Source organism: Littorina saxatilis, linkage group LG17 (assembly GCF_037325665.1).
Source record: "Littorina saxatilis isolate snail1 linkage group LG17, US_GU_Lsax_2.0, whole genome shotgun sequence".
Taxonomy (NCBI): domain Eukaryota; kingdom Metazoa; phylum Mollusca; class Gastropoda; order Littorinimorpha; family Littorinidae; genus Littorina; species Littorina saxatilis.
The window spans coordinates 21,885,793-21,913,517 of NC_090261.1; the positions used below are offsets into that span (position 1 = coordinate 21,885,793).

The 27,725-nt window shown below is 45.7% G+C and overlaps 3 protein-coding genes across 3 annotated transcripts in view; 2 read left to right on the forward strand and 1 right to left on the reverse strand.

The window, feature by feature from the left end:
- Positions 1 to 54: 54 nt before the first annotated feature.
- Positions 55 to 27,725, reverse strand: part of LOC138953219 (uncharacterized) — a 27,877-nt gene continuing 206 nt past the window's right edge. The window contains exons 1-6 of the mRNA XM_070325013.1: positions 26,928 to 27,725; positions 21,378 to 21,566; positions 6,777 to 7,994; positions 5,293 to 5,481; positions 4,686 to 4,936; positions 55 to 4,093 (exon numbers count right to left, since the gene is read on the reverse strand). The exon at positions 26,928 to 27,725 is cut by the window's right edge and continues 206 nt beyond it. Of these exons, the coding sequence (XP_070181114.1) occupies positions 1,651 to 4,093; positions 4,686 to 4,936; positions 5,293 to 5,481; positions 6,777 to 7,994; positions 21,378 to 21,566; positions 26,928 to 26,930 (4,293 nt within the window). The 5' untranslated portion in view covers positions 26,931 to 27,725 and the 3' untranslated portion in view covers positions 55 to 1,650. The remainder of the gene's footprint in view (positions 4,094 to 4,685; positions 4,937 to 5,292; positions 5,482 to 6,776; positions 7,995 to 21,377; positions 21,567 to 26,927) is intronic.
- LOC138952545 (uncharacterized) lies at positions 12,230 to 13,917 on the forward strand. Its single transcript, XM_070324228.1, has 3 exons — positions 12,230 to 12,587; positions 12,688 to 13,085; positions 13,129 to 13,917. Exons 1-3 carry the CDS (start codon positions 12,230 to 12,232, stop codon positions 13,915 to 13,917), a joined length of 1,545 nt encoding a protein of 514 aa, XP_070180329.1.
- LOC138953222 (long-chain-fatty-acid--CoA ligase FadD13-like) lies at positions 16,269 to 21,219 on the forward strand. The gene is made up of 2 exons (XM_070325020.1): positions 16,269 to 16,632; positions 19,120 to 21,219. The coding sequence occupies exon 2, from the start codon at positions 19,141 to 19,143 to the stop codon at positions 20,812 to 20,814; it is 1,674 nt and encodes a 557-aa protein (XP_070181121.1). The 5' UTR covers positions 16,269 to 16,632; positions 19,120 to 19,140; the 3' UTR covers positions 20,815 to 21,219.

The window sequence follows — 27,725 nt, forward strand, 5'->3', positions numbered from 1 at the left end:
TATATAAGAATTTAAGAAGCATTCTATTAGGTTATGTTTGAAGATCTCTCTCTGTCTCTCTCTCTCTCTCTCTCTCTCTCTCTCTCTCTCTCTCTCTCTCTCTCTCTCTTATTAGCAAATGACAATAAAGTGTCAAAGCGTCAAGCGTCTCTCTCTCTCTCTCTCTCTCTCTCTCTCTGTCTCCGTGTCCCACCCCCATATTAGCAAGGGCGGCTTCTTGACCCCGTTAAGGTCAACACTTGTTGTTTTTGGATTTCTCCCATAGTTTGATATCAGTTGCATGCAGGCTGCTTCAAACCTTTCTTTTTTTTTGGGGGGGGGGGGGGGGGGTTGGCATCCTTCTTCATTGATCTTTTTTTTCTTTTTTTTCTTTCTGCTTTTTATATTAATGTTTCTACTTTAAATATACCTATATCATTAACAATACTATATCTAAATGTATTTTAAACAACTTTTCTATATAACAATTCCCTCTCAAAAATGCATACAATATCCAGAGGGGAACCATATCTATAAATACCAACACACATTTTGGCTATCACAATCAAATAATTCACATAACTTATTAGTGCCTTGGAACTTTGTGAATTTTCAAATACGCCCAACAAAACTTCCTTTACGGTAATTTTAATAATCATATTATATTTACAATTCACTTTATCCTCAACGCATTTCCAAATGGACATAATTTTTGGGCAAAAGTAAAACAAAAAGTTCAATATAATCAATAATCAATTATGCATCAAAAGAGGTCAAACTTAACAAACTGAAATTAAAAAAAAAAAAGTTTGACCTCTTTTGATGCATAACGGCCTGTGGTCAATTTATATCTATCCTACATACGTGAGAGAGACACTCGTGAGATAATACTCGTTCAAATCACACGTGTGTATATCATGTAAATGAGGTCATGTCAAGAAAGTCTGGCAGGGGACCTGTTTTTCCACTGCTTATAATGCCAAAGTCACCAAGACAAACGTCATTATAGCGAAAAAAAATTGCGCTCGCTAATTACCCTCGATGAATTTTTAGAACTAACACGTCATGCCACACTTTCAGAGTGACGTTTCTTTACTTTGACGTAATAGATTGCACGAGGTTTTTAGAAGAGATCGAGGTTCCAAAACAAGCGTCTTCAAGTTAGCTGCCTCGACTGCAGGACATTTTCAGTAAAATACACGTAAGTACAGAATGTAGGATAAACAGAATACTACATGGCTTGCTGTGTCGTACCAGATTTACACTCGTTGCTTTTTCAAATAGTGAACAACTCGCTTTCGCTCGCAGTTCAATATTTAAAAAAACAACTCGTGTAAATCTGGTACGACACAGCAAGCCATGTAGTATTCTCTATATATATGGTTGTGGCTCTGAACAGACGACATCATGTCACTCCAAGATCAGTACAGCCAAACCTCTGTAATGAGAGAAAATGGTGTCTTACAGCAGAGAATGTCGACAAGTGTACACACTATATCGAAGAGGAAATCTCAAGGAACACAGTCTCAAAACAGAGGGTGGTCCAGAAACGGAGGGTATCGTTGTAAGAGCTAATAACACATGCAATCGACGATGAAGATGATTACCGGGATCAAAATGGCCGAAACCGGTATCTTCTATAAACATAATCACTGTCAGATCCCACGTCCATTAGTCACCTTTAACAGCGGTTGTTTCACAACTCCCATGCGAATGCTCCTCTCCTTCTTCACACTGTTTGCATGGGACAACCACGACCAGCTGCGAGAGACACCTAGCGGCGGCCATGAAGAGCCAGTCTTGGTCATCCATGGAAAGTTGAGACAGCGCCTTGCGGATACGACACAACTCGGACCGTGAGCGACCTTCTTCGAGTCCTTCGTCAGGCACTGTGAACATAGAATTAACGCTGAAAAAGTCCACTACTTTCGACGACGGATTTTCTGTGTCTAACGGATCACTTGGCACTGTGGGACTGTCTTTTGATATTGAAAGCTCACTGAGATCATCCAGATCCTGTGTTGAAGTCGTTTCATCGGAACTCTGTTGGCTGAGCATTCTGTATTTGTCATTAGCTATTTGATGAACACTCAGGGATATTGGATCTTGCGCTAAAGTAGAAGTAGATCTCCTCTTCTCAATCGCCAAGGTGCTGTCTTTTGATACGAATTCATCACTCGGAGCTGGAGATCCTTTGACCTGCGGTGATGTTTCTTTCAGTTTCAACTGACTGGGCATGTCTGTTGACACTTGTAGATCACTCGGGTAATCTGGATCCCGCACTGATCTAGTTTCTTCGGATCTGTACTCTGAGTGTTGAGTGCTGCTGTTTTCACAGCGCCTGTCTTTTAGTACCGAGAGAAGCCAGGGTGAGTCGCCTCTCAAGTCCATCCCCATGCGAGGTTTTGCAGCCCTGTCCTCTCCCCTCTTCCCTGGCTTGATAGCTGCTGTATGGGCGGAAAGTGTGTCCCCTATCATCCTGTTTCCCGGTATCATCATGTTTCGCAGCAAGTGTTTGATGTCTGGCTGACTGCTGACCGTTTCACGTGCTGGGGGAACTGTGCCTACTGTCACGCCTTCTGAGGGACGCGAAAGCGAGTCTGCTGATGCGCTGCACACTGGCTTCGTTTCTTCACTTCCACGTTCAACGTTTTCTATACATGCTGAATGGGCTTGATCTGTCATGGGGGTATTTGTTAGAAGTCCTTTAGTTGATCCATGTCTGGATTCATCGGTTTGTTGGCTATCACAGGCTGATGTAGGCCGCACGCAAGTTGTGCTGTCAACAAGCTCCCCTGCTGCTGAAACTTGATCTGAAGCAGACGAGACTGACATCTTTGCACAACTAGGGGGGACCCTGTTGTCAGCACACCCACCTGCGTTGTTCAGATCACTTTTAAGCACGGCCCCACCTGGCAGGAAGATAACCACTTTCCGTTCCAGACTCTGTACCCCCATTACATCTGTGACGACGATCTCATCGGTGGAAGACATGGCGATTTCCCTGGACGTGTTATCGTATATGAACTTGAGAGGCAGCCCTCGATCCTTTAATCTAGAAAAGAATGCACAGGACATTAGGTATTTACAAAACGACACCACGTCCTCCAGAGATGTCTTCCACAGCTCATCCTCCCGCTGCTTGTAGTAGCCAAGAGGCACGCCCACCAGCAGCAGGACGTCCCGGAACGACAGGGGCTGTGCTTCCACTGTCTTTGGCTTAGCTCGAGGTCTCCCTGGCTTGCAGGGATTGCCCGGCTGGGCTGCAGATCGCTCTGGCTGCTGCATATCGGGATATACCAAACCGAGTTTGTCCAGTAAAAAGTCCACCAGCTGATCAGCACACGGCGGACAGTCGTGAGGCTTGCCAAGCGTGTCGTGCTCTTCGTGGTTGATGAACATGATGGGTGGGCCATCACAGGGCAAGCCACGAGCCGCGCTGCGCGTGCTGTACGCGCCATCATGGACAGGGTTGAGGTCCAGCTCCTTAAGTAGCAGCTGGACAGAGGGAGGTGAGCGTAGAACGGCGCCCAATCTGTGGTGTTGGAATCCGGGAGGCAGGTGTCTGAGGAACATGGCCACGCACCAGATACAGCAGTCAGGGTACTGCTTCACCAGCTGCTCCAGCGTGGAGAACGTGTGGTGCGTCAGCTCGTCCAACACAAAGCACAGCCTGTCTGTCGGGCCACGTTTCTCCAGCTCCGCGTGAAAGGCCGCCATGTCGAACGTCCTGGTGGCCATGTCGTGTCTCTCCACGCTGCCACCTCCTGCCTCCCCCTCAGCTGCCTGCTTCCCTATAGCCTCCTCCAAAACGTGGCCAATGGGTCGTCCTATGCCAGTCGACCTGACGTTGAGTACCACCACCCTCCTGCCCTTCCGGATCCACTCCCGACCTTTCAGTTGCAGCAAAAGTGTCTTCCCTGACCCCATAGGTCCAGTCAGACACAGGCGTGTTAGGGAAGACTTCGCCAGCAGACCGGCCTGTCTTGGCAGCAGGACGATGTCAGAGAAACGGTCAGCTACCTCACTGATAGCCTGGTTGGCGGTGCGCACCTCCACACGGGGCTTACCGGTCCTCGTCCACACGGACACGACGGACAGTAGACCGCACGTTCTGTGGAAGACAAAATGAACGAGTTGCTTCAGTTCCCAGACGTTTGTTGTGGCGCATGCAGTTTTACAATAAAACTAGAAGTGTCTGTCCTACACACGATTTTCTGGTATGCACATTATTTTCATAATGTTTGACACTTTGGTGAAGTTCTTTGAGTTGACAAAACAGAATGGGAAGCCCATAGCCTAAATAAGAGAGAATGAGCTACAGCAGTTAAAACTAACCTTTTGGTGAACTCAACCTGTGAAAGATGTCTGCCCCAAAACGATAGTCTACAATGCATGAAATCACACTGTGGACGATGTCAAAATTGTTCCATCCCTGTTGGAATTGGTTGTTTTAGTACAGTGTTGGTATTGTTAATTAGGGGTGGACGGATCACTTCTCCATTGAACTTGAATACGTAATTGACAGTGACAGTGATCCGTCGCGATATAACCTTGAACGGTTGAAAACGACGTTAAACACCAAATAAAGAAAGAAAGAATTGACAGTGATGAGAAACAATATCAAACAAAACGATATCAACCTAACCTTGTACAACCTATATAGGCTGCATCATTATCCGCTTCCTGATTTTTGACACACGTACCTCCCAACGATAGTCTTCCTGTTGGCCAGAGACAAGGGCGATCCCTTCGTAGCAATGTTCCTGTTCCACCAGTTCAAGATGGCTGACTGTGGTGCTGCGGCTGCAGACCCGTATGTAGATTGGGGATCACGTGGCCCCGATAGATCTGCCTCGCCTTGCTGTCCAACGTCAGTGTTCAGTCGGTCGAAGCCGTCCATGTGGTCCTTGCATAAAAACACCACTTCAGGGTCTGACGGCACACCGGACAACGCCTGAAATCAGTGAAGATTGAGACTGTTACACTTCATCCTCAGATCTGTGTAACCTATAGTGCACGAAGCACCACAACTTCGTTTGGAGGCAAAGACAGGAGAGAGAGAGGGAGAGGGAGAGAGAGAGAGAGAGAGAGAGAGAGAGAGAGAGAGAGACAGACAGACAGACAGACAGACAGACAGACATAAATAGAGAGAGAGTGAAAGACAGAGACAGAGAGGGGCGGATTGACTGACAGACGTACGGACAGACAAACATACATAGGCAGACATACACATGGAGTGACAGATAACCGAAAACATAACAAAACAAACAAACAAACAAACAAACAAACAAGTGAACAAAAAAAACAGACCTGATGTAACCGCTGTGAGGTGAGGTAAGGAAGGGCGACAACCAGTGTGACAGAAGGGGGACAACTGAGGTCGGGCATGATGAAGTGAAACAAGTCACGGCCACGCTTGACTTGGTCCGCGGCTTTCACCACGCTGTCACGAATCTGCTGGTCGGTGTGGTTCCACCCGGGGTGCCCCGTCGCTTTTACCTGTAACAATGCATATCTCTGCATGTACCCTGGTCGATGGGAGACTGAGTGTACAAGTGCTAGCTCCCCTTGTGACAGAGCGGTCTTATACTCGCTTGAAAGTTGAAAACTTCTTCACGAGGGCTGTCCGTTGCGTCATCTGCTAGAACACGCAGATCATACATCAACACTAATGAATGACGAGCAAACGATGTTTGTATGATTTTCAGCAGACGATCCAATGGAGAACACACTAACGGTAGTAGAAAGCGAGTGTTAGACCATTATGCCACAAGTCCTCCGAAAACGGCGTATGGCTGCCTAAATGGCGGGGTAAAAAACGGTCATACACGTAAAATTCCACTCGTGCAAAAAACACGAGTGTACGTGGGAGTTTCAGCCCACGAACGAAGGAAAAAAATTATGCCACAAGGAACGCTTACTGCAGAAAACTCTCCCACTCAAGTAAGGAAAAACAGACATCTAGGCTACCCACGATCGTAAAAGCGACACACAGACTGTTGGACAGTAACACGAAGAAGCAATGTTGCTTCAGTGCAGTGGTGGTTCACACCAATTCCCAATTAACATTACGCGTCTTTCGGTCCAGAGTGATAACCTGAAACGAGTTCTCAAGCAAATAAAAACAATGGCGACAAACACATAGCTTCCACAGTTCTGTTTGTTCCTCCCTAGCATCCTCCTGATAGTGGCATCACAGAAAGGAGTTCAGAAAAAAAAACCCAGAAACACCCGCCTGCGCAAACACGCAAGAAAAACCCTTTTGTTTGTTTGTTTGCTTAACGCCCAGCCGACCACGAAGGACCATATCAGGGCGGTGCTGCTTTGACATACAACGTGCCCCACACACAAGACAGAAGTCGCAGCACAGGCTTCATGTCTCACCCAGTCACATTATTCTGACACCGGACCAACCAGTCCTAGCACTAACCCCATAATACCAGACGCCAGGCGGAGCAGCAACTAGATTGCCAATTTTAAAGTCTTAGGTATGACCCGGCCGGGGTTCGAACCCACGACCTCCCGATCACGGGGCGGACGCCTTACCACTAGGCTAACCGTGCCGGTAAGAAAAACCCTTGGCATATATAGGTTAAAATCACAGGGGAATAGAAAACTGAAGTTGATTGTTCTCCTCCGCTCCCATTCTCAGATCCACAATCCTCCCAGTCGTTCTTATAGGAGCAGCGCAGTTCCTTCACCTACTGGCGTGACAGCAGCAGAATGAACCGGGATCTCAAAGTAAGCTCAAAGTTGGACACTATACGCACGGGTGTTAAAAAGAAACAACTCACCTCCACGAGGATGACTCCGCATTGTGCTTGAAGCAGGACGACGTCAATTTCGCCCCGTACTTTGTGGTCAGCGAGCCTGGGTGGCAACTGCTCATCCTGTCCCCTTGTCCTCTTGGGACCTGTGGGTGGTGACCGGTTGCTTCCCTTGCCCTGGATGGTCTCTAGGACTGGACTCTTCGGTCCTGTTGTGGTCGTCTGCATATTCTCCCGGACTTGCATGTTCTCGAAAACTGGACTCTTGGGACCTGTTGGTGTTGTCACCGGGTTGCTTCCGTTGCCCTGGATGGTCTCTTGGACTGGACTTCTCGGTCCTGTTGGGGTCGTCTGCTTGTTTTCCTGGACCTGCGTGTTCTCGAAAACCGGACACTTGGGTCCCGTTTTGCTTTCCCTGGCTTGCATGTTCTCCAGTACCGAACTATTTGGTTCTGCTGTTTTTGTTACCTGACTGCTTTTTCTGACTATACTGTTCAAATCCGGACTCTCGGGGTTTGGTGGATTTGCTGTTGCTGAGGGTTCACGGCTGCTGGTCATATGACCAAAGATTGGACTCGTCTTTGCCGTGGTGTCCGCAGGCGAAGCCTTCTTCTTCGTCTTCTTGTTTCGTTTGGCTTTTGGTTTGGATGCAGAAGGATTTCTCATTTCTTCGCTCTGGTAGACAGTGTTTTCTCCAGACGTTATCTCAACCCCTTCATTTGAAGGGTCATCAGGTGTTTCAGGTCCACACTTGGAATAATATCTGGTGAACTCTACGTCATGTTCTTGCGGCGTGTTCAGGATCCCTCCTGCTCTTGATTCTTTCTGTATAAAGCGAGCAGCAGTAAAAGGCAGACCGTCAACTTCGCATTCCTGCACATCTCTTTCACGGTCAGGTTCGCTTTCTGGTATATTTCCTTCATCGTCAAGTTTGTTTCCCTGAATAATTCTCATATCACCGAACCTGTTTTCCTGACTTTCACCACCAAGCTTGTTTCCTTGTAGAATTCTTCCATCACTCTTCTGCACTGTGTCCTTCACCTTGGCCTTGGCCTTGGCCTTGGGTCGGTTCTCCTTGCCCTTTCTGCGCGGTGGGGCCTTGACCCTGGACAGGTAGTTGTCGTAGTTGAGGGCGCTGATGATGAAGAGAGGCCCCCGCTGTCGCTGCATCAGCTGGTGGTCCAGTTTCTCCAGACTGTCCAGGACAAGGGTGTGCGCGAGGTCACCCCGCGCGTCGCTCGCTTCCTGAAACAGAGTAGTACTCAGCTCGAAATGGAAAATTTTCAGAAGAAAAAGTTTATGATTTGAGCACCGTCTGTCAGACTCTGTCGTTCTGTCAATTTTTCTTTGTGCGTGCGTGCGTATAATACAATCAGTACTTTTCATGAACATAAGGATTAAATTGAGAGCATACTCTTAGCAACTACAATTATACAGTGCGTAAAGCTACTGGGGGTGCTCTTTGAAGAGAGATAAATCACTGGAGTACGTTTGTTCACGCATGTGTCACTCGGACTGACCACTTTAGCAGTGTTGTGGTGTGCCTGTATCCGTGTTATCACCACCGTCAAGGTCAACACTGGTGACACTGTGACCCGAGTCCGTAGTACGTACACCGAAACGTGTCGGTCAATAACACTGCAGCATACATTTTGGGAGCAATTTTTCCCGGCTTGTATGTCTTTAGTCAGCAGTTTCAGAACAGTGTTACGGCTTGTGTTAAACTTTTTCATCCGGCATCACGAAGGCCCAAGTTATATTTGACGGTCAAACGTTCTGCCTGTAGAACTGTGTGCTTGTTTACTTCACCAAGCATTACTCTGCCCTGTGAGTATGCGTAATCTTTCTGTTGTGTTTTCTGTTGAAATTATCTTCTGTTGAGGTTCGCTATGGTGTTTTCTACTGAGGTTGACTTTCCTCTCTTCCATTGAGGTTGTCTGTGGTGTTTTCTACTGAGGTTGACTTTCCTCTCTTCCGTTGAGGTTGTCTGTGGTGTTTTCTACTGAGGTTGACTTTCCTCTCTTCCGTTGAGGTTGTCTGTGGTGTTTTCTACTGAGGTTGACTTTCCTCTCTTCCGTTGAGGTTGTCTGTGGTGTTTTCTACTAAGGTTGACTTTCCTCTCTTCTGTTGAGGTTGTCTGTTGTGTTTCCTGTTGAGTTTGTCGTGTTTTTTTTGTGTGTGATTGACTTGTGCTTTCTGCTGAGGTTTTCTTTTGTATTTTCTGTTGAAGTTGATTTCTACTAACATTTTCGTTAGCAGTATTTTCTGTTGAGGTTGTCTCTGGTATTTTCTGTTGAGGTTGACTCGGATATTTTTTGTTGAAGTTGTCTTCGGTATTTTCTGTTGGGGTTGCCTCTGGCATTTGTCTGTTGAATTAAGTGTATTCTGCTGGGATGTCAACTTTTCAGTCAATGTGGAACGTCTGATAAGATAAGTTCTTCCTTCTTATCAATCTCTTCATAATATTCACGTTCTTCTTAATCTCATTCTTCAGTTGTAAACTACTATTCTTTGGTATCATTGTATCGCGATATTATTTTAAACCTGTGTTTGTATCACTGTTATTGTGTGTTGTAATGGTCCCACCTCTCTCTCTCTCTCTCTCTCTCTCTCTCTCTCTCTCTCTCTCTCTCTCTCTCTCTCTCTCTCTCTCTCGCTCTACTTGTTCTATGGTTGTATTGAAACATGATCATACATAATGCAATGAAGACATTATTTAAACAAGTAAATAATTCTTTGATATGATATTCCATCATTCTTAATGCATATTGAAATGTCTTTTCAATTGTAGGATAAGTTAATTATGTAAATTGTATTGTAGTTAACTTAACTTCTATTTCTTCTTGTTATTAATCGAGTTACCCTCATTGGGCGAGGGCCGGATGAAAAAAAAGCATGTTAAATAAAATTTTACATTGCTTATTCTGTTACCCTCGAAAAATAAAGTTCAATTCAATTCAATTCAATTCAATTCACTCTCTCTCTCTCTCTCTCTCTCTCTCTCTCTCTCTCTCTCTCTCTCTCTCTCTCTCTCTCTCTCTCTCTCTCTCTCTCTCTCTAAGTGTATAGAGAAAGGGCATGAGTGATGATGCTATAAAGCAGAGAGTAGTAGCGCAGAAAGATACATAAGCACTAAACAAGTACACACGCACTGGACATGTTCACCTGCCCCAAAAACCGCGTATAGCGTGTCACAACGTCCAGACAGTGCCTCTGATAATCAAAGGCGCCACTCGAGGTTGTGTGTGTGTTTGTGTGTGTGTTTGTGTGTGTGTGTGTGTGTGTTTGTGTGTGTGTGTGTGTGTGTTTGTGTGTGTGTCACTGTATGGTGTGTGTGTGTGTGTACGTGTGTGTGTGTTTACGGTGTGTATACGTGTGTGTGTGTGTGTGTGTGTGTGTGTTTGTTTGTGTGTGTAAGGTGTGTGTGTGTTTGTGTGTGTGTGTGTGTGTGTGTGTGTGTGAACGATTAACAGTTAGCAGTACTTAATATGTTGTAATGCAAATACCGTTTGCATGAATTATTTTTTTTATATAAAATAGGAGGTATCACGGAAATAGTATTGCTAGTGAACGGTTACTGTCGATTACAGATACGCAGGGCTTCCGGGGGGTGCGTATCGCTAGCGCTACGTGTCATTTGTCCTACGTGTCATTTGTGCTACGTGCCGCTATCGCTACGTTGATTAGTGCTACAAATAATTTGTCTATGAGTCGCTATCATTCGTTCATTATCACTACGTGTCGACAGCACTACATCTTTCAGCGCTACGTGTCATTAGCGAGATTTAAGAAACAGCACGTTTCGTTTTGCAGCTCGTTTCGTTTGGTGAATGAGTCACCCCGCGAAACGGAACGTGTAACGAGACGGCATAGGCCGCAGACAAGATTTAGATGTATTCACGTTTCGTTTCGGAATGAAAGGCCGGGCATGGCAGGATATGATCCGCTGACTGGGCATGGCATAATTTCAACTCCACGAGTCAATAAAGGATTGACATACTCGCATTGCACGCACAAGAGCTTCACATTTTTCAATTCATGCACCTGATCACATACGAAGCCAGAATAAAAATTCGATGCGATGACCTACTTCTGCTTCGCCATTTGCTTTCTCACCATGAAGTTGGATAAATGTACCAGGATCAGCACCCTTCAAAATATTTCAGTTCACAACAGTTGTCTACCTCCAATGAACACATTCTCAGCGCTGAAAGACTGTGAAAGGGTTGATGAATCTAGCAATGCATAAAATGGCCAACAAATAAAACTGTTAGTGTGCAAAAATACTCACAAAAGTTGACGAAATATTGTTCGTTTTTTGGGGGTGGAAAACGTGACTGCGTTTTGACGTTCCACGTTCCGTTTCAGTTGACCTTCACCTTTCCAGCGAGAGACCCCCGAAATAATGACGTTTACCACAACTTCAAAACGAAACGTCCCAACGTTTCGTTTCTTAAATCTCCGTAATATCGCTACGTGTCGATACCACTACTCACTGACGACTCTCTCTTTCTCATGTTTTCTCTCGCTCTCACTCCTTCTGGTTTGTGTGTGTATATGTATGTCTGTGTATGTGTGTGCATGTGTGTGTCTTTTTCAGTGTGTGTATGTGTGTGTGTGTGTGTGTGTGTGTGTGTGTGTGTGTGTGTGTGTGTGTGTGTGTGTGTGTGTGTGTGTGTGACGTATTCTCTATCTTTCTCTCTTGCTCACTCGCTCGCTCACTCACTCTGTCTCTGTCACGTCTATCTCTCCCTCCCTCTCACTCTCTCTCTCTCTCTCTCTCTCTCAATCGCTCTTTCTCTGTACCTCTTTAAATTCGCTCTCTCCTTGTCTCTCCCGCTCTCCCCCCCCCCCTCTCTCTCTCTCCATCTGTCTTTCTGTCTTCTCTCGCTATTTCTTTCTCGCTCGCTCTTTAAAGTCTTAGGTATGACCCGGCCGGGGTTCGAACCCACGACCTCCCGATCACGGGGCGGACGCCTTACCACCAGGCCAACCGTGTCGGTTAGAGAGAGAGAGAGAGAGAGAGAGAGAGAGAGAGAGAGAGAGAGAGAGAGAGAGAGAGAGAGAGAGAGAGAGAGAGAGAGTTGGTTTTTCAAAAATAGTGATATCGATACGTAGTTCTATTGAGACGTAGTGATAATGGCATGTGTGCATTGTGGCAATAGCACTACGTGCCGATAGTACTACTGTTTCTGGCAATTTGTGTCGATAGCATTACAGAAAATAGCGCAAACGATACGTAGCACAAATGACACGTTGCGCTAGCGGGACGCACCGCTTCCGGGTCCGGCTCATTTTGAAATCGAACCAACAGTACAGGACCTTTCACAACGCTCATTATAAACTAGATTTACAGGACATTTCAGCGCTCCAAAAAGTTGCCTAATTCAAAACCATTGACTCTTGTTGTTTTGGCGCTTACTTTTGTGTATGCAAATACTCCTCTTTTTGATTAACAGGCGCTGTAATAGCTTAATATCATGGCTTCGGTTGATACCGCCCCAGCGCCTGAATTTCGTTACCTTGACAACGTTCACACTGTGAAGGACGGCTTGCAGCACTGGGCTGGCATCTTTCGTTCGCCCGACAGTGAGGGTCGTACCTTGCTGACCTTCAGTGACCTGTGCCAGCTGGGGGGCCGCTGGGCCGGCACGCTGCACGACAGGGGGATAGGCCGCGGTCACTATGTGGTCAACACGCTGCCCAACTGTCCAGAGCGAGTCGTAGCGGACGTCGCCATCATGCTGTGCGGAGCAGCCACCGTCAACGGCATGTGTCAGCTGAAGGACGCCTCGGACCTCAAGGCCACGCTGCGGCAAATCCGGGGCGCGCGCTGTCGTCATTGATCCTGACGTCATGCCTGGCGCCTACACTGCGCTTCTCGAAGACGTCACAAGACCTAGCGCAGGTGGTGATGTTACGTCCGAATCGCTGCCAGCGTTGAAGTTCGTCTTTCTCGTATGTCGACGCAGCGAGACAGACACCTTAGCGACGGAAGATGCCGGAGACTTTCTAAATACTCTGCGAAGGCAGACGAGCCGTGGCTTGAAACACAATCGTGACGTAATGGAGGATGACGAATGCAATGTGTTCACCACCTCTGGTACCACGGGCTTCTCCAAGCTGGTGGTCTTCACGCACAAGACGCTAGTGTCCTCCAACAAGCGGCACAATCGAGACCCCGGTGTGGACTTGATCGATTCCTCGTTGGGCTGGGCGGGCGGTCAGGTGGCGTCGACCTTGATGTACGGTGTCACCCGGGTCCTGTGTGACGACAGGGCGGGCGTTCCGCCAGACATGGTCATCTTCGTCTACCGCGCCATCAAGGAGGAAGGCGTCACCATGGCCGGCGTGTCGACGTCACTGCTGCCAGGCCTAGCGCAGAAGGCGCAGAGTGATACACCGGGACAACGCCTCGTGCCTGTCGTCATCGTCTTCGGACAGCCCTTCAGTCGCCGCAACGCCACACTGGCCCTCGCCGTCGCCAGCCGTCGCCAGCTTTTTTGTGTTCAGTTACGGCCTCACCGAATGTCTCACCGGCGCCATGTTGTTCGGCACAGAACTTGGGCAGCGTAAGGATTTCCAGGCGGGTACAACCACTCCGGGTGTCGACGTGAAGATTGTGGACGCCGATGGCCACGTGGTGGAGGCTGACGTTCACGGAGAAGTACTTCTCCAATCAAGCGTTATGATGCGAGGTTACCTCCACGACCCCGAAGCCACGCGCGCCGCTTTTACCGACGACGGCTTTCTCCGCACGGGCGACAAGGGATGGCTGGACAGCGAGGGACAGCTGTACGTGGAGGGTCGGTGCGGGGACGCCATCACGCGAGGCGCATACATCTACCCGGCTTGGCTGGAAGCCAGAATCCGGGACTGTCCCGCCGTGAAAGACGTGATGGTGGTCGGCGTACCTGACGTCACCCTGGGTAGCGAACTGTGCGCTTGCGTCATTCTGGAGTCGTCGGAAATGAGTATCGATGACGTCAAAAAGTTTGTGGAAGATGACATCACGGTTGACACTGATGACGTTCAATCGCCAAGGCCACGTCACTACCTTGTGTTTGAATCCTTCCCTACAACGGACAACGGAAAGGTCAAGCGGGCAGAGGTCAGAAAGATGGCTGCTCAACGTATGGACTCTGTGGGGCAGCCTAGCCGAGCTTGAAACACTTGGCTGAGATAACCACGCAATTACCTTGGCTTGGGGAGCAAAGGTGTTTCATTCAGATCCATATCATACCAGTTCAAGAAGGATGATCGTGTAGAGTTTTCTCAAAACCATACTGGGGAAATTTACGTGTTGGCTTACATCTAAAGTGATTCCAGTCAGATTCTCATTGAAGCAGTAGGTGATGATTGAAGTAATTGACTCTGCCTCTGGTTTTTGAAATTGGTTGTTTTCTATGCAATTATCTAGAAAATGTATTTCATCTTCGATTACTCCTCATTTTTCGCATAATCAATTTTCCCTAGGTGTATTGCTGTATCTACCAGTTTCAATGTTCAGGTCGTGGGCACTTATTCTTAGTTTACACAATGACTGTTTATATTTTCTTTGTTTAATGTATAAAAGATGTGGTTCAGTTTTGTAATTTGTTACTATTCTTTGATAAAAATTTAACTTAGGTGAACTACTTAATTGTCCTTTCCAGAATTGTATATATTGGAGTTACAATTTTTGACATATAACGTATTTTAACCTTTTTACATTAAAAGTAAACGGATTTTTCCAAATATGATCTAATCCAATGACTTGTAACAATTGTTTTATAAATGATATCCATGGATATGTATCACTTCCTTTGGTGTACATCAGATTATATATATACTTTACTCAGATGAGATGGAAGATCTAAAATGTGTAGCCAGTAGGTAATGATATTACATATTATGTTAATGCTAACTGGGAATCTTCCTAATTCTCATCGTGTTGGTACTACCATAGCTTTCTTATGTACCCCAAGAATCTGTTTACAGAATTTTGAATGAACTTTTTCATGTTGATATGCATTCTTTAAAAATGTCGGATAAATCAAATTGTTCATTTGTATTAATCTGGTGTGGAAACCAGATTTCTGCACCATATGTTGATTTTGGTGCTATTAAACGATCATACAATTGTAACATAACTTTAATGTTGATATCAGTCTTACGAAACGTTCGACGTAAAGCATGAAGTGCTTTGTTTGTTTGTTTGCTCAGATGATCTTGTGCTCTATTTAGACTGCCGTTTTTATGTAGGACAACTCCCAAATGCTTATATTCTTCAGCTGTTTGAATAATGTCTTTTCCACAATGAAAATATATTGACACCTTTGGATCTATTTTTGAAAATACTACTACTTTGGTTTTGTCTCTGTTTACCTGTAATCCCCATGTGTGACAAAAATAATCTAGTTTCTGCTGTAGGCCTTTCTTTGTAGCTGAAAAAAAATAACGTGTTTGTCTTTGTGTGTGTTTGTGTGTGTGTGTGTGTGTGTGTGTGTGTGTGTCTGTTTGCGTTTTAATAACGCGCGTGTGTCTGTTTGCGCGCGCGCGCGTGTGTGTGTGTGTGTGTGTGTGTGTGTGTGTGTGTGTGTGTGTGTGTGTGTGTGCGTGTCTGTTTGGGTTTCAATAAGGCGCGTGTGTGTGTGTGTGTGTGTGTGTGTGTGTGTGTGTGTGTGTGTGTGACGGGGAAAGTGAACCGAATGTGCAATGTCAACAGAGAAGTTTGGACTTGACTTCTCAATATCAGTATTGATTGGCGTCTATTAGAATTGGCCTTGTGGCCTGCTTAAATAATTCTGGGTCAATCTCTAGCCAATGCGGACTGTTTTACACATACACACAGTTGGGTGGCACCCAGTTCCGCTTTGTGCATATCAGACCAGATGCACTAAACCCACCAGGAAAAATCGTGGTGTTACTGTGCGCCATATGTGCCTGTTTCTTATTGTTTCAATCAACACTTTCCACCACAGGCGCATGAAACCATATGCTGGGGGTGAGGTTATAACTGACAAAGTGCATATTGTGTCCCAGATTTAGGAAAGTTGTTCAAAGTTTTCAACTTTTCGCGACGTTGGTTTATTCATGTCTTATCGTCAACGCATTATAAATAGCTTAACTGGTCGAGCGCTTGATTTGGATTTTAACGATTTGTTGGTTTGACTGAAGGGGCTCTGGCTGTTTGTGCGTGCAGCTGGAGAGGAGACTATAGTGTATAATGTATGCGGCACAAACAGAGCGACCCCCTTGCACTGAAGTCAAGTTGTATATCGGTAAACCCTCCCGATTTGTTATAAGACTGCCTCCGTTTTAAGACCCCGTTTTCTTCGATTTTCTCTTCCCAGCCTCTGTAAAGTCCACCCCCATCTTAGGACTCACTCCTTCCTAAGACCTCATTCAGTCTCGGGATTTTGGAGGTCTTTAATGGGGAGTTCCACTGTCATGGTCTGAATCGCTCACGTGTTCAAGATTATCATGTGACACCTCAGGAACGCCAAATTCTTACGACGAAAAACACAAAGAGCGAGTGTTTCAGTTAGGGGCTCCGTTCACATATGTAACTTCAGCAGGACCGACGACGCACTGCAGATTATCCCAGCCCGCTACACGTTCACGTTGCATGAAAGGAAAACAGGCCAAGTACTCGTCATAATCCCTATCGCGGCATAAATAATAGGCCGTGCGTCGTCTGTGCCGCTGAAACTGCGCAGGTATATTCTGCCCTTTAGCGTGCTCCGTACCACTGTGCTACCGCCATGAGCTGGGTCCGCCCACTTCTTGTAGAGCAAAACAACTTGTAGGCCTCTGTATAAATGTTAACGCGATCTTCGCAACACAGGCCGTTACATGCCTTGTCGTGCCGAGATAACCTGCAAGTGGCTGCATGTTTCAGGTCAGTAGGTTGATGCACTGCATGTTACAGTACCATGTTGTGTGTGTGGTATAGTCTGGCTTCTCTGCACTGAGTACTTACGGGGACAACACAATGTTTTGGATGAACTGACTTTAAAGTGTCTGGAACTGAAGACAACAATAAGAAATCGATACGAACGAACGAACGAACGAACGAACGAACGCCCGAACGAACAAATAAACAAACGAACGAACGAACAAACGAAGGAACGAGCCAACGAACGGGTGAACCGCCAACGAACGAACAGACAACAATCACTGAAATAACATATTCTGTTGCATGCAGTTTTTTACTGATTGTCGACGAGGAAATTGCAGTTTGCTTGTGTTACTAGTGTCTTACGTTAAAATGCTATAATTGTTAAGAGTGAGACTTTACCTCTTATATTAACAGTGCGTTGTATACTTTAACCACTATCAGTTTCTCTTATCAGCAGAGCCCCCGAAAAGATTACTTTAGTGTGAGTTAGAACGGCGCGTCTGGGCTTGTTAACAGTGCTGGGTAGATAAAGTGGCAGCCGTTACTGATTGTCATACTGCATGCTTGTCTCGTACGTCGTTCTCCCGGCGCGTGTGCCCACTGTAGTATTCATTGTAGTATTCCGGCGTAGTACTCATAGTAGGATATCCTTATTTGGAAAATGCCAAGCGCAAAACTCCTCTCAAATCCCGTGCATTTCGTGCGTTTAAAAAAAAGCGTGGACAGCGCTCCAGTGTCAAACTGTTGCTGCACTTGTTTGGGCGTGGCTATAAGCATAGTGACATGAATTTGATTGGTCAGTATTTTTAGGCAAAGTACATGTTCTCAGCAAACAGAAAACAAAATATTGGAAGCGTGAGTCACGCTACCCAAAAATAAATTTTTTTTTTTTTACATATATTTTGTTTCTATAACTTTTTTCCCCATGGTTCATTCATCATCTGACGTAACTTTTTAGCGAAATCTAACCATAAGATTATTGAAAAAAATAAAAAAATGTAGACGACCACCTTTAATATGCAACGCTTAAAGTTATATAAGATTTTGACGAGGGAAAGCGATAAGTATGTTATTATGTTGTCCCACGTGTGCCCACAGCCCACGTGCTTAAAATGCAACGCTTAAAGGCACAGTAAGCCTCCCGTAAACTATCACAGATACGGTCAGGCTTTTACACACAGTACAAACACCCTTCCATTTGAACGCTCACCGAACGGGAACATCCTAGGTGCCCTACGTAAAGAGCGAGCAATTTTCACAGAATTAATTTTGCGGATTGTCTCTCAGACAATCGGACCATGGTGCGTTTTGGCGCAAGATCTAACTTTTAAAATCTAAATAATAAATTGACAGCTTGTTACACAAACATTCTTAAATCAACAAAGAATTCTTTTTTCATCAATACAAGATCAGTACAATTCGAAGTTTTGAAAGTTTTAAAAAAGAAAAGCCCGGAAGCAGGGTCACGCAAGGTCGTGGTTCTCGTAGCAGACGACGCGACGGTTTATGCCTATCGCCAGTTCCTCTCAGGGGCGGATCAGTTGCTTTGTAAGGGGGGGTGCACTTTGAATCGAAAGTGAATGTGATGGGCGCGAAGCGCCCGAATTTGCTAGGGGGATCCGGGGGCATGCCCCCCCAGAAAAAATTTTTGGCTCAAAGAAGCAAAATGGTGCCATCTGGTGCCATTTGAACTTATAAATGGTCATAGAATTAGCTTTCCCAATTTTTTTTTATAGTTTTTTTGCTGGAGGGGGGGTGCACGTGCACCCTGTGCACCCCCCCCCCCCTCGTCCGCCCCTGCCTCTGAAAAGCCATCGCTAGAGTTCTTGTGAACTACAGCCGTTTGTTTCGTGCATAGTCAGAGGTACATAATAACGTGCTATTGCAGATAAGCTCACACATCGAGTCGCATTCAAATTACTAACTGACGACTACATTGTGAAAAAGGGAAACTGGGTCACACGGGTTCACGATGGCTCAGGGGTAAGATAAACCACGCAAAAATAAATTCTTTGAAAATTGCTCGCTCTTTACGGAGGGCACCTAGGATGTTCTCAAACGGTGAGTGTTTAAATGAAAGGGTGTTTGTACTGTGTGTAAAAGCCTGACAGTATCTGTGATGGTTTACGGGAGGCTTACTGTGCCTTTAAAGTGAAGATGTTTTGGTGGGACTAAGGGATCAATATGCTATTCCCACGTGTTCCCACTGCCAACAGCGACTGTGCATAAAGGTTTATGCTGAAAATTCAACAGTTAAAGTGAATAGTCTGAAGAGGGAAAGGGAGAACAAGATGTACTCCAACGTGTGCCCACTGTCCACAGAGAGTGTGCATACAGGTATACATGCTTAAAATTCAAAGGAAAGGGAACATTATGTATGTGAATTCTGCCGCACGAAGTGCACGAGCGATATCTATTTTTGTTAGACCCTGACCCGGACTTGATTCCTACTGTGTCAAATGTGAACCTCATGTTCTCGTTCTCCAGGCTCTGACGTCATAAGAAAACATGGCCACCGCGCAGCGGACCTCTTCCGCATCAACCCCAAACGACCTTGATGACGTCACCACACTGACAGAAGTCCTACGTCGCCGCGCCCAGCTGACCCCAGACAAAGCGGCCTTCACCTTCCGGTCACCTCGCGACAAAGGTCGTCACGTCCTGACCTTCAGTGACCTGTACCAGCTGGGGGGCCGCTGGGCCGGCACGCTGCACGGCAGGGGGATAGGCCGCGGTCACTATGTGGTCAACACGCTGCCCAACTGTCCAGAGCGAGTCGTGGTGGACGTTGCCATCATGATGTGCGGAGCAGCCACCGTCAACGGCATGTGTCAGCTGAAGGACGCCTCGGACCTCAAGACCACGCTTCGTCAGTCCGGGGCGCGCGCTGTCGTCATTGATCCTGACGTCATGCCTGTCGCTTACACCGCTCTTCTTGCCGACTCCACGCCGCCTGGAGAAGACGGAGCAGTGACCTGTGACTCCTGGCCGTCTTTGAAGTTTATTCTACCGGTACAGAGGCGTACAGACGAGACAGACTTTCTGACAACCCTAAGAAAAGATTCAAGTGTAGATATTTACCACGACGAACAGGTGAGCGGTGAGGACGTGTGCATCGTGTTCACCACCTCCGGCACCACGGGTTTCTCCAAGCTGGTGGTGTTCACGCACGGCACGCTCATGTCTCTGTGCAAGCTGGTTAAGCGCCCTCCCTCCACCGTGCAGTATAAGAGCAGCCCCTTCGGCTGGAGCGGCGGTTACTTCGGCCAGATTCTCATGGGCGGGTTCACGAGAGTTCTCCTGGACGCCAGAGACGGAACACCCGAGGACCTCGCCTCCACGATCTTCCGCATCGTGAAGGAGGAAGGCGTGACGAGCGGAGTCGTCCCCTTGCACCTCCTGCCGGACCTGGTCAAGTTGGTGGAGGAGGAGAACGGCGGTCAGCCCCTGTTCCAGACGATGGGTGTGGGGACTCAGCCCATCACTCAGCACATGGTGCAGTCGGCGTCCAAGGTAGCGCGTGTCTTGGTGACTGGCTACGCCCTGACGGAGATGACTATGGTCTCTGCCGCTTTCGGCCTTCGCCCCGAGGTTTTTGAGGAGTACTGCACGGGTAGCGTGTATCCTGGCGTAGAGGTCAAGATCGTCAACGATGAGGGGAGGGAGGTGGGGAGGGAGAGTCGAGGGGAGGTGTTGATCAGGTCACCGTACAGTTTCCGTGGCTACCTCAACGACCCCGACGCCACGCGCGCCGTTTTTACTGACGACGGCTTCTTCCGCACGGGCGACGAGGGATGGCTGGACAGCGAGGGACAGCTGTACGTGGAGGGTCGGTGCGGGGACGCTATCATGCGGGGTAGCTACATCTTCTACCCGGCCTGGCTGGAGGCCAGAATCCGTCACTGTCCCGCTGTGCGTGACGTCATGGTGGTCGGCGTGCCTGACGTCACGTTGGGCAGCGAACTATGCGCGTGCGTCATACTGGAGTCGCCGGAAGTGAGCATCGATGACGTCAAGAAGTTTGTTGAAGATGACATCACGGCTGACACTGATGACGTTCAGTCACCAAGGCCGCGTCACTACGTGCTGTTTGAATCGTTTCCAGTGACCAGCACCGATAAAGCTAATAGGAGTGAGGTGACCAGAATGGCATCAGAACGTCTCCAGAGGTTGGACCAATAACCGATTTAAGAAAAATGACCAACTCAGGCTTTCAACATCAAACCAACATTTTCTTTATCGAATAAACCATTCATCTAGTCTGAACTACCTAGCACTGTCTGTTGTAAATGTGCTATAAGGTCATGGCCAATTATGCATCTATCGTTTTAGATTTTCTGTGAACCCGGTAAAATATTACTTGATTGTAAGAATAAACTGATCGAAAGGCAATATATGCACAATCACGGGTTTCATTAGGAACCACTTTTAAACAAGCTTACTTTGCTTAAAAAAAGAAAAGAAAAAAACTCACCACTTTCACGGGATACGGTCAAGCTGTTTGATTCCTTATAACTTTCCCCAAGAAGAAGTGCTCATATATCTTACGCAAGGGCTTGGTTATATCTGACGGTCAGATACCCCAACGCGGAGGAGGGGGGGGGGGATGGGGGGGGGGGGGGGGGCAATATGACACCAAGGACTGTCTAAAAATATCGAAAAATTGTATTGTCATTTTGGAAAATTTACGATGAAACGAAATCCTAGTAACATCCATGTATCAATTAAATGTTCACATGTCTTACCGGGCTAAGGAGCTCTAGTCCTTCAAACGTCTTTTTCTTGTCGTCGAGGCGCTGCTGGTTGAAATGTAGGGCAGGCACCCGGTAGCTGCGCTGATCTAGACCCGGGTAGTACGTGTCCACAAAGTCCTCTGTCCACTCGCCGAACGAGCGAGTCACACCGTCCAGGTAAAGCTGAATGTCGTTGATTTCCTGGTGACGTTGTGGACATAGATCTATGATTCTATATACGGTATTGGGGACACGAGATTCTAAGCACTGTAATGCTGATCCCGACCCATGCAATCCTCCTCCTCCTCCTCCTCAACATTATCATCACCATTATCAACATTATCATCATCATTAGCAGCAGCAGCAGCGTAGTCGGCGGCGTCGTCGGCGTCGTCGTCGTTGTCGTCGTCGTCATCATCATCATCATCATCATCATCATCATCATCATCATCATCATCATCATCATCATCATTTTGAAAAATATCCGTGTATTGATGTCTTGAAAGAAAATATGTGGGAAAACTCGTAGCAAAAGAAGAGAGTACTCATACTGGTTGTGCAGAAATGACAAACGGCGAACAGTTAGGCCACAAAAAAAAGGTCTGTTTACGGTAACATAGGCCCAAAAAATAGGGTCGGTAGGTCGGGATTTTTTTTTTTCCCAAAAAACCATATTTTTACGTTATTTATTTTTTTTTTTCCCCAAATGCCAAAAAAAGTCTAGGGTCGCGCGAAAAAAATAGGGTCGGTCGGGTTACTGTAAACAGACTATTTTTTTTTTGGGGGGGGGGCCTTATATATCAAACACAGCTTGATGTGAGATCAACGTGATGTACATTCGTGAATTGATTGATTATCACTGTCAAGCTTTATTTTACAAGCTGTCATGCCCTTTAGTTCTTTAAAAACAAAAAAAGCACTCGGATAGTGTTCTGATTTTTGATTGCATTAGTCGGATGATATGTTTATGTCCTAAAGATTTGCTTTTCTTGTTCACATTTCCCGAATATCACCCGATCTAGCCACTCGAATTACTGCAACAACAAATATATTCTTTTTAAGTGGATCACTTTCATCTGTGCCTTAAACAATTTCATTGATACCCTGGCCTGATGATAATGACGCTATCTTCGCACATGTAGGGCCTATCGAATGTTGTGATTATGACATGTACTTACGTATGAGACTGCTCTGTGTTGTGTCATCTTTGTATGACATGTATGAGACAGCTCTGTGTTCAGTGTCATCTTTGTATGACATGTATGAGACTGGTCTGTGTTGTGTCATCTTTGTATGACATGTATGAGACTGCTCTGTGTTGTGTCATCTTTGTATGACATGTATGAGACTGCTCTGTGTTCAGTGTCATCTTTGTATGACATGTATGAGACTGCTCTGTGTTGTGTCATCTTTGTATGACATGTATGAGACTTCTCTGTGTTGTGTCATCTTTGTATGACATGTATGAGACTGCTCTGTGTTGTGTCATCTTTGTATGACATGTATGAGACTGCTCTGTGTTGTGTCATCTTTGTATGACATGTATGAGACTGGTCTGTGTTGTGTCATCTTTGTATGACATGTATGAGACAGCTCTGTGTTGTGTCATCTTTGTATGACATATGTATGAGACAGCTCTGTGTTGTGTCATCTTTGTATGACATGTATGAGACTGCTCTGTGTTGTGTCATCTTTGTATGACATGTATAAGACTGCTCTGTGTTGTGTCGTCTTTGTATGACATGTGTGAGACTGCTCTGTGTTGTGTCATCTTTGTATGACATGTATGAGACTGCTCTGTGTTGTGTCATCTTTGTATGACATGTGTGAGACTGCTCTGTGTTGTCATCTTTGTATGACATGTATGAGGCTGGTCTGTGTTGTGTCATCTTTGTATGACATGTATGAGACTGCTCTGTGTTGTGTCATCTTTGTATGACGTGTATGAGACAGCTCTGTGTTGTGTCATCTTTGTATGACATGTATGAGACTGCTCTGTGTTGTGTCATCTTTGTATGACATGTGTGAGACTGCTCTGTGTTGTGTCATCTTTGTATGACATGTATGAGACTGCTCTGTGATGTGTCATCTTTGTATGACATGTGTGAGACTGCTCTGTGTTGTGTCATCTTTGTATGACATGTATGAGACTGCTCTGTGTTGTGTCATCTTTGTATGACATGTATGAGACTGCTCTGTGTTGTGTCATCTTTGTATGACATGTATGAGACTGCTCTGTGTTGTGTCATCTTTGTATGACATGTGTGAGACTGGTCTGTGTTGTGTCATCTTTGTATGACATGTATGAGACTGCTCTGTGTTGTGTCATCTTTGTATGACATGTATGAGACAGCTCTGTGTTGTGTCATCTTTGTATGACATGTATGAGACTGGTCTGTGTTGTGTCATCTTTGTATGACATGTATGAGACTGGTCTGTGTTGTGTCATCTTTGTATGACATGTGTGAGACTGCTCTGTGTTGTGTCATCTTTGTATGACATGTGTGAGACTGCTCTGTGTTGTGTCATCTTTGTATGACATGTATGAGACTGCTCTGTGTTGTGTCATCTTTGTATGACATGTATGAGACTGCTCTGTGTTGTGTCATCTTTGTATGACATGTATGAGACTGCTCTGTGTTGTGTCATCTGTGTATGACATGTGTGAGACTGCTCTGTGTTGTGTCATCTTTGTATGACATGTATGAGACTGCTCTGTGTTGTGTCATCTTTGTATGACATGTGTGAGACTGCTCTGTGTTGTGTCATCTTTGTATGACATGTATGAGACTGGTCTGTGTTGTGTCATCTTTGTATGACATGTATGAGACTGCTCTGTGTTGTGTCATCTTTGTATGACATGTATGAGACAGCTCTGTGTTGTGTCATCTTTGTATGACATGTATGAGACTGGTCTGTGTTGTGTCATCTTTGTATGACATGTATGAGACAGCTCTGTGTTCAGTGTCATCTTTGTATGACATGTATGAGACTGGTCTGTGTTGTGTCATCTTTGTATGACATGTATGAGACAGCTCTGTGTTGTGTCATCTTTGTATGACATGTATGAGACAGCTCTGTGTTGTGTCATCTTTGTATGACATGTATGAGACAGCTCTGTGTTGTGTCATCTGTGTATGACATGTATGAGACTGCTCTGTGTTGTGTCATCTTTGTATGACATGTATGAGACTGGTCTGTGTTGTGTCATCTTTGTATGACATGTATGAGACAGCTCTGTGTTGTGTCATCTTTGTATGACATGTATGAGACTGCTCTGTGTTGTGTCATCTTTGTATGACATGTATGAGACAGCTCTGTGTTGTGTCATCTTTGTATGACATGTATGAGACAGCTCTGTGTTGTGTCATCTTTGTATGACATGTATGAGACTGGTCTGTGTTGTGTCATCTTTGTATGACATGTATGAGACAGCTCTGTGTTGTGTCATCTTTGTATGACATGTGTGAGACTGCTCTGTGTTGTGTCATCTTTGTATGACATGTGTGAGACAGCTCTGTGTTGTGTCATCTTTGTATGACATGTGTGAGACTGGTCTGTGTTGTGTCATCTTTGTATGACATGTGTGAGACTGCTCTGTGTTGTGTCATCTGTGTGTCCTGTCGGCCCTTTGGTGATTAAAGCTTGAACCAAATAAACAATGCCACTTTGTTGAGTGATGTACTGTTTAAGAATCAACCTACCGGCCTTTAAAGACAACAAACAAGATACACAATAGACAAACATCGATGGTAACTGGTACTGTGACTGGAAGCGACAACAATTCAAAGATAAGTTACAGGACCAGTTACCATTGATTTGTGTCTGTTGTGGATCTGGCTTGTCCGCTTAAAAGGCCAATAGGTCGAAGTTCTTGTGAATGTTTCGTTTCGTCTATAATTAAACGTTCAATTAACTTAAGGCCCCCCCCAAAAAGTCTGTTTACGGTAACATAGGCCCAAAAAATAGGGTCGGTAGGTCGGCATTTTTTTAAAATTTTGTTTGTTTTGTTTACAAAAAACCATATTTTTAAGTTATTTTGCAAAAAAACAAAGACTTTTTTTCTTTTTATTCCCAAATGCAAAAAAAAAGTCTAGGGTCGCGCGAAAAAATAGGGTCGGTCGGGATACCCTAAACAGACTATTTTTTGTGTGGCCTAATCGGTTTTTTTAATTCTTGATTTTGTAACGTCAGCAGTCAATCTGTGTTGGATGTGGGTTATTCTGGTACTATTTCATCTTGTTGTCCCTTTGTCACGTTGGTCAGATTTTTCATGAGAAGAGCTAAGGCATGCAGACCCGTGATCACTCTAGCACTGGCCCAAAGTCAGTCGGTGTACAATTCTTGGCTTTCATAAAAGCCTCTCGTCATGTTCTGTTTCACTAACTGGCCGAAGTCAGTTATTATTTCATTATAAAGGCACACATAATTTGTTAACAATTCAGTGATTATTTCTAGATTTTGAGATTTGTATCGGTAAAATTTTAAAAAATGGTTTTTTTAACACGATCCCTCTCAAACGAGTTGCAGCACTAAAACTGACAGACTCGGTCTCATATAAACTGACACTCGGTCTCATATAAACTGACACTCGGTCTCATATAAACTGACACTCGGTCTCATATAAACTGACACTCGGTCTCATATAAACTGACACTCGGTCTCACATAAACTGACACTCGGTCTCATATAAACTGACACTCGGTCTCATATAAACTGACACTCGGTCTCATGTAAACTGACAAGCTGAACTCGGTTTCAGGTATACAGACAAGATCGTTTTCAGGTTAACTGACATACTCAGTCTCATGACTGACTGTGAACTGACAGACTCAGTCTCATGACTGACTGCATGTGATCTGACAGACTCAGTCTCATGACTGACTGTGATCTGACAGACTCAGTCTCATGACTGACTGTGAACTGACAGACTCAGTCTCATGACTGACTGCATGTGATCTGACAGACTCAGTCTCAGGACTGACTGTGAACTGACAGACTCCATCGCCCTCGTGTGACTCAATAATGATCAGGTGACACTGCAGTGTGTAAGTGACAGGCGCCGTACCCCAGGCCATGCATGCACATTGAAAACAGATCCCATTCCCAGCGTAATGCCTTGTTCTCCTCTTATGTGTGTAGAACACATTCGCTGTGGAGAGCCACAGGCACATGACACAGGGGGAGGGGGGGTGTCTCTTGCCGGCTTGCGTAACAGCATGACTATACCTGTCAAATGCTAGATCACATCAGTTCCACCACCCCCAAGCTAATTTGCTTGTGCCTGTGTGGACGGCCGAGCAACGACATTGCTTTGAAAATGAAGCTTGTTTGAATTGTTGTCTGTGGCCTGTAGTTTGCACCACACATGCAAACTGAGCACTTGCATGTCTACAGGTGTAGGGATAAGTAAACACACGCACATATACACACACCCCTTCACACACCACACACACACACACACACACACACACACACACACACGTACATTGAAACTGAGTCACACACATACACACCACACACACACACACACACGATGGCTGTTGTATGTCAAATACTTACCATGACTGTTGCCAGAGTAGCTAACGATTTTCGATGTCACACCTGTGTACACGTGCAATTTACTCATTGATCGAAGGCCACGGTCACACTGATACTACTCCAGCATTGCTGGCCTGGTTCCAAGCCTAAAGTTTCTTCACTGACATGTTGAGTTGCACCACAGCAGACGAGCAGAATCTTTTCTCCGTTGCACTACTGTAGGCTGTGACAATCTTCCACAACATATCTTATTCACATGTGCACGCGCCATTGCATTCCGCGGCCGCGTAGCTTCAGTGTAATGCAAACTGACAAGTCAGTCTTGTCCCTGTATGTTCCGTTAGAAGCCTACACAGGCCTCAGCTACTCAGTTTACAAACACCACATTGACGCAGACAAAGAATACAGGGTACCGCCTTTTGTCGATCGGTCACGGTCACACACCATTAGTTCAGCCTGGTGACTTGGACTTTGGCAAAGGACGTCTCTCCAAAATCAGACATACCGGGCTCTCCGGTATTCGTATTACGATGCACATTACTGAAGAAACCGGATCTTGCAAAGCGGCAGAATCATGCTGAAAAGTCACACATGACGTAAATATATATATATATACATTCAGTTCTCAGTAACAGAGTGGCCCGAGAGGCGTGGAGAAAATAAAAATAGCCAACGGGCACTCTGCTCTGTATACGTACTGACAAGCTCGCACTGACAATCTTTACACTCCTGTATTTCACTGCAACTGATATAGGCTTCGATCTTCTTCAGTTTGTAACAGTTTTGGTGAAATACTCATCACACCTCCGGCAGCGTACC